Source organism: Fukomys damarensis, unplaced genomic scaffold, assembly GCF_012274545.1.
Source record: "Fukomys damarensis isolate Sample0158 unplaced genomic scaffold, DMR_v1.0_HiC HiC_scaffold_37, whole genome shotgun sequence".
NCBI classification, from domain to species: domain Eukaryota; kingdom Metazoa; phylum Chordata; class Mammalia; order Rodentia; family Bathyergidae; genus Fukomys; species Fukomys damarensis.
Window position 1 is genome coordinate 43,482,888 of NW_022900949.1, and position 6,053 is coordinate 43,488,940.

General features: G+C 45.5%; 1 protein-coding gene across 1 annotated transcript; it reads right to left on the minus strand.

The window, feature by feature from the left end:
* Positions 1–306: 306 nt before the first annotated feature.
* On the minus strand, positions 307–3,503 carry Rpl29 (ribosomal protein L29). The gene is made up of 4 exons (XM_010625421.2): positions 3,441–3,503; positions 2,980–3,024; positions 2,285–2,349; positions 307–994 (listed from the first exon to the last, which is right to left on the minus strand). Exons 2-4 carry the CDS (start codon positions 3,014–3,016, stop codon positions 431–433), a joined length of 666 nt encoding a protein of 221 aa, XP_010623723.1. The 5' UTR covers positions 3,017–3,024; positions 3,441–3,503; the 3' UTR covers positions 307–430.
* Between the last annotated feature and the right edge of the window lie 2,550 nt (positions 3,504–6,053).

Below are 6,053 nucleotides of genomic sequence, written 5' to 3' on the forward strand. Positions count from 1 at the left end.
TCCTCATTATTCAGGTTTAATTGCAGCATGGCACTTTTCAGTAAGTGGGTCTTAAGTTGCAATTTGGCACTCAGTCTCTAAAAGATTCACCATCACTGCCTCAGGGTGCTGAGATTTCTTCCTTTTCTCAGCAGGGCACCTAGTTCATCCCAGGTCCCCAGAAGCCCCAACCATTCCCATACCAGGTCCTTCCTTCTGCACTCCAGGGTCCCATTCCCTGTCTGACCCACATCTGGCCATGAACAGAAGGCACTCTTCTTTGCCAAAGGAGCCAGCAACTCCACCCCAGCCTCAGGATGACAGACACAGGCTAAAAGATCCTGCCTCAGGTTTATTTGTACAAAGAGCACAGGAGGACACCAGCCCTCTATAGATGGCAGCCCAGGGGTCACACCAGTCCTCCTGTCCTCGCACTGGGAGATAGAGGCATTTACTGTGGAGCCTTTACAGGGGCCTGAGCACCTTTGGGAGCCTGAGCTGGAGCAGAAGCTGGAGTGGCAGCCTGAGCCTGGGCCTTGGCTGGAGCCTGGGCCTTGGCTGGAGCCTGGGCCTTGGTTGGAGCCTGGGCCTTGGCTAGTGCCTGGGCCTTGGCTGGCGCCTGGGCCTTGGCTGGAGCCTGGGCCTTGGCTGGAGCCTGGGCCTTGGATGGCGCTTGGACCTTGGCTGGAACCTGGGCCTTGGCTGGCTCTTGGGCCTTGGTTGGATCCTGGGCCTTGGTTGGAACTTGGGCCTTTGGCCGGCAAAGCCTGCGACCCTTGGCAATGTGGGCACGGATACGCTTCCCGAGCTTGGGGTGGGCAATATAGGCAAGTCGAGCTAGCTTGCGGTTCACACCCTTTGGCATCTTGGGCTTGACCTCCTTGGGTTTGATGAGGGCCTTGATAGCCTCAGCGCGAGCACTCATGGCCTTGGCATTGTTTGCCTGCATCTTCTTCAGGCCCTTCTTGTTGTGCTTCTTGGCAAAACGCATATTCCTTAGGAACTTGGGATCTACCTGGAAAGGAGAAATGGCTCAGGTGGCAGCATATAAGTAGTACAGTTAGAAACAAAGGAGTGGAGCCATACCCTTCCCTTCAAATACCACACCACGCTGATTAGGATTTTGCTTCCATAATCCTAAGACAGAAGCTGTGAACTACTTCCCTTCTCTCCATTCAACTATAAACACATCACCACCCCAGTGATTATCCAGGCTTAAACTTAGGACATGCAGACCAGTAACAGTGAACCTACAAATACTATAAGCCTGAATTACCAAGTCCTCCTTTCCCCTTTGCACTCGAGTCCTTTTCCTTCACCCTTCTTCCTGCGATCTTTAGTAAAAGCAGCTACTATATACTAAGGTGTACACTTGGCAATTCTTCTCGTCATCACAAGAACCTGGACTACCTCTGGCCCACTCAACTGCAACACAAGGGCTCCAAGTCATCCTCTGCTCCTTTCCACAAGGGTACCTAATTTTCTAAAAACATCATCATATTCAACCTTTTAAAACTATTTCCAAGGGCTGGGGATTTAGCTCAGTAGTTCAGTGGCCTGCCTTGCAAGCACAAGGACCCAAGTTCAATCTCTGGTACCGAAAAAAAAAATATTTCCAGAGGCACACATACCACCCACTTACCCAAAGGAGCCAATACTCTATCTAGCTAATGGGGTACAAAACACATTTTCACAGCTGCTAAGAGTCAAATGTGACTGCAGATAGAATGAATGAGGAAGACTGCCCTCTGTCGCGATTATAGGAGATGCACTTCCTACAGTAGGAGTTTGGCTAAATATTTCTCCTGAAATTCCCAAAGGAATACTCCCTCCCCCTTTAAAGGAGTGTCAGTACCATGCCTGGACCAACAGATTCACACCAAAGATCTGAGAGCAAAGGTGTGGGGGAGAAACAGAACGGCTCAGCCCCCTTCCCACATCTGCCTTCTTAGCTTATCCTCAGAACCCCATGACAGGGAAGAGAGTAAGTAGCCCCAGTGCTCAGTACCAGTTCAGGTAAATGCCATAAGGCTGGTAAATGTGAAACAGGATGACGGAGTGCCTGGCATACAGGTAAGATTAAAGGCTCTGGTTAAATGAGAAGGCCATTCGCCCTCAGAAAGCAGGTTACACTATGGACTGGGAAAGGCCAAAGAACGCTTTGTCAAGGGTTTAGCAAGGTAGAGAAAGGAATTGTGGATTTCAGTAGACCACATAAGTCAAGGGACAGTTAACAGTACTTAAGGCAGAAACTGAAGCTGGAGCCAAGAAGGGACATTTTATGTGATTCACTGCACACACTTACCCCCTTCAGAGATTCGTATCTTTGCGATCGAGGTTTCTTGATGCCATTTCTGTGCCATTTTCGGGCTTCAGGAGGAGGAAAAAAAGGTAATTAGGTCATATATGAATCCCAGGACTCCGGGAGGCTGACGTATAAAGACTGCAATGCAAGTTCAAGCTCAGCCTGGGAAACTTAGCAAGACCCTATCTTAAAAATACAAAGGGCTGGAAATATACCTCAGTGCAAAGGCCCTGGGTTCAATCCTGAAGGAGGGGGAAAAAAAAACAAGACTAAAAAAGAGCTTTTCTTTTTAATACCACCCATCATCAGGGATAACCATTATTTTCTGAACCAGGACTCCTTGAGATCTTATCACTGAATGCAAAGCACTGTGAATTTCTCAAGAGCATCCCTGCCAGGCGTAGTGGTGCACACCTGTAATCCCAGCACTTGGGAGGCTGAGGCAGGAGGATCACTGTGAGTTCAAGACCAGCCTGGGCTACACAGTGAGTTCCAGGTCAGCCTCACTACATAGTGAGACCCTGTCTCAAAAAACAAAACAAAACAAATAAGAGTATCCCTGCCTGACTGCCAAATATACAACCTCAAAATACTAGCTAGAAACAAAATCAACTGCAAGGTAACAATGGAAATGTGCCCTCTGGTTATACTCTCCTCGACACGGAATGAGCCTGGGGTGGGCCCGGGAAACTTACACTGGTTGTGCGTGGTGTGGTTCTTGGACTTGGCCATATCTGCACCTATAAGACAAGGGTGATATCAGGACAGAGGGCTCACCAGGCTAGGAAACCTCTGCTGCCCAGACCTGTTGGAACACGAGACCAGAAACCAGACAGCACAGACCTCCAAAGCCTCAACTCACCCTGCCCGACCCTAGGCCAGTCTCTGCCTCTCAAACCCAGCAAAAGATGCCCTGAGACCAACTGCTGCCCAACTCAGACTGAACTCCTGGATCAAATACGACTTCTTCACTCTCTCCCTACCATATACCCCTCTGAGAACCCAGAAGCAACATCCCGCCCCGCCGCAGCTTCCACTCCCCAACAGCCACACCGCCAGTGTTCCTCTCCTATCCGCGGCCAGTACCCCATAACTCGCGGCGGGCGGCCGCCCGTAAATCGCCGATGGCATCAGATACCCAGCAGTCGAAACTCACCGTAATCCGCTACCGCCAAGCTTGGGACCGGAAGAAGAAAAGAAAGGCCGCAGTGCTGCACGGGAAAAAGGAACTGACGATGCCGGAAGGTACTATAGAAAAGCTTCCCCCATCACGGAAAAGAAAGGTTCCGAAGGCCAGAAAGGCCTCAAGCTAAATTGGGAGGCTGTGTGTCTGGCCCCGCCCCTTTCTGCTGTCTCCTTCCAGCCTTTAAAGATTCTGAAGGTGAAGGAAGCCCTTGAACGGTGGTTGTTAGAGCGACAGATTTTTCTTCTTTTTATTTTTTTAATGAGTTTATTTTAAGTTTTTAAAAAATACATGTAAAATTACCCACGTTCTGGGCTAAAAGTTTTTACAAAGAGAGTAAAATTTTCTAAAATTATTTTCTCTTAGTTATTAAAGTACATAGATTTAAAAGATGTTAGAAGAGAAAATGTTAAGCCATTGGTCAATGTTTAAATAAGGTTAATTAATACACATTAAATCTTTAAATTATACTAAAAGACTAAACACTAAAAACATTTAGGGGAGCCGGGGATTTAGCTCAGTGGTTCATTGGCCTGCCTTGCAAGCTCAAGGACCCGAATTCAATCCCCGGTACAAAAACAAAAGAAAACAAAACAAAAAAACATTTAGGGGTTCACCGGGCGTGGTGGCGCTTGCCTGTAATCCCAGCCCTCAGGAGGCTGAGGCAGGAGGATCCCTGTGAGTTGGAGACCAGCCTGGGCTACGTAGTGAGTTCCAGGTTAGTCTCAACTACATAGTGAGACCCTGTCTCAAAAAACAAAAAACAAAACAAACAAAACATTTAGGGGAAAACATTCTATTTTCTTTTCAGAAAACTGGAATCTTGGATGATATTTTGTGTGATTTTTTTTTTCTCTTCCAGTACCAGGGACTGAAGATTGCAGGTGACACATGGAAAAAGAACCCTGAAAACACTTTAATAATTTTGTTCCATCAATCAGTGCAGTTGAGTATTTATAATTAATAATGGTGATAGTATAATTTTTTTAGCCAAATACACATATCTTCAATGAGGTGTGTGGAAGGAATCTTATGCAGACCTAGGTGGGTTTGCATAATTAATTACTTAGCAATAGACCTATAGCTAGCTCTTTTTTATACCATAGAAAATGGTATACAGTATAATAGAGTAAAAATAAACTCTTGGAAAATAGTTAAGTACTTGGGAAATAGTTAAGTACTGGTGAACAAGTTGAATGAATGTACAGTTAAAGAAAAAAAAATACCAGCTACAATTTCTGGGTAAGTTCCAACAGCTACCAAAATAGTGCCCTAAGTCAAATGGCCTTGTGTATCTAAGGGCCAGGCCCCAAGTGGCAGTGGAGAGAACAAGGCACTCTGGTCTATGGTAAATGTACATCTTTTAAAATCAGTAGACTTAGGGCTGGGGGTTTGGCTCAGTGGTTCTGGCACCTGCCTCGCAAGCACACAGGCCGGAGTTCGATCCCCGGTACCAAAACAAAACAACAACAACAAAAAACCAGAATGACGGCATGGAGGCACACTTTCTTGGGCCAGGGATTTGGCTCAGTGGTTCTGCCTCCTGCCTTGCAAGCACAAGGGCCCGAGTTCGATCCCCGGTACCAAAAACAAAACAAAACAAAAAAACTAGGTACTAAAATCAGTAGACTTCAATTCAGAGAAACAAAACAGACCTATTCCACCTTAAAAGAAACACAAATGTATGAGATTATTACACAAAGAGAAGGCCATGCTAAAACACAGTAAATAAGGGGACAATACCAAAATTTAAGAAATGTAAAACAAGAGATAGAATGTGAGAGAACACAATGGTATCAATTATGGATGAGGATTTCAGCAGCAGAAACATATCAGAAGGATGGAAGGGAAGGAGGGGTATCGCAAAGAATCTGCATTGCTTCTTGGCAATGTTGGTAATCTTCAGTGGCACTGTAATGAAGCGTGTTGTTTCATGAAGATAATTCTTGGGTACTATGTTTGTGCACCTTGGGAACTAAACCCAGGGCCTTGATCATGCTAAGCACATGCTCTGCCACTGAGTTAGTTACATTCCTAGCTCCAAAGGAAAGGTTTAATGCTAAGAGTAATTAGAATTGAAAAAGGTAAAATGGTGCCAACAGACAACATTTTTGATACTAGGTAACGTAAATGACCTGATCAGGCAATCTGTGGGAAAAAGAAGCATGATGTAGCATTTATATCCAAGTCTAGCACCAGGCAATATTAATAAAATTTGCTTCCAAACACTTTGAATTCATGGGAATTTAGAACAAAACTAGAAAGCCCTTCTAGAAATGAAGAGATTAAAAATTATTTAAGTTAAAGTGGATGGAGATAGTCATAGATTTAAACTCTGGGAGAAAAAAAATGTTTGTTTTTTCTTTTGATATGGGGGATCGAACTCAGGATCTTGCACTTGCAAGGCAGGCAACAGCATCACTGAGCTAAATCCCCAGCCCTGGGAGAAAAAAATGGATTGGAAGATTGAGAAAAATTTAGGATTATGTATCAAGAATGTGATCTGGGTGTGGTGGTGCATGGCTGTAATCCCAGAACTTGGGAGGATGAGGCAGGAGGATCTCTATGAGTTTGAGGCCAGCCTGA

What these genes read in the sequence shown, in the direction of transcription:
- Rpl29 (XM_010625421.2), bottom strand. Translation starts at nt 3,016, where the DNA reads ATGGCCAAGTCCAAGAACCACACCACGCACAACCAGT. An exon ending in CCACACCACGCACAACCAGT is followed by an intron (nt 2,350 to 2,979) that starts GTAAGTTTCCCG and finishes CTCCTCCTGAAG; the next exon opens with CCCGAAAATGGCACAGAAAT. An exon ending in GATACGAATCTCTGAAGGGG is followed by an intron (nt 995 to 2,284) that starts GTAAGTGTGTGC and finishes TCTCCTTTCCAG; the next exon opens with GTAGATCCCAAGTTCCTAAG.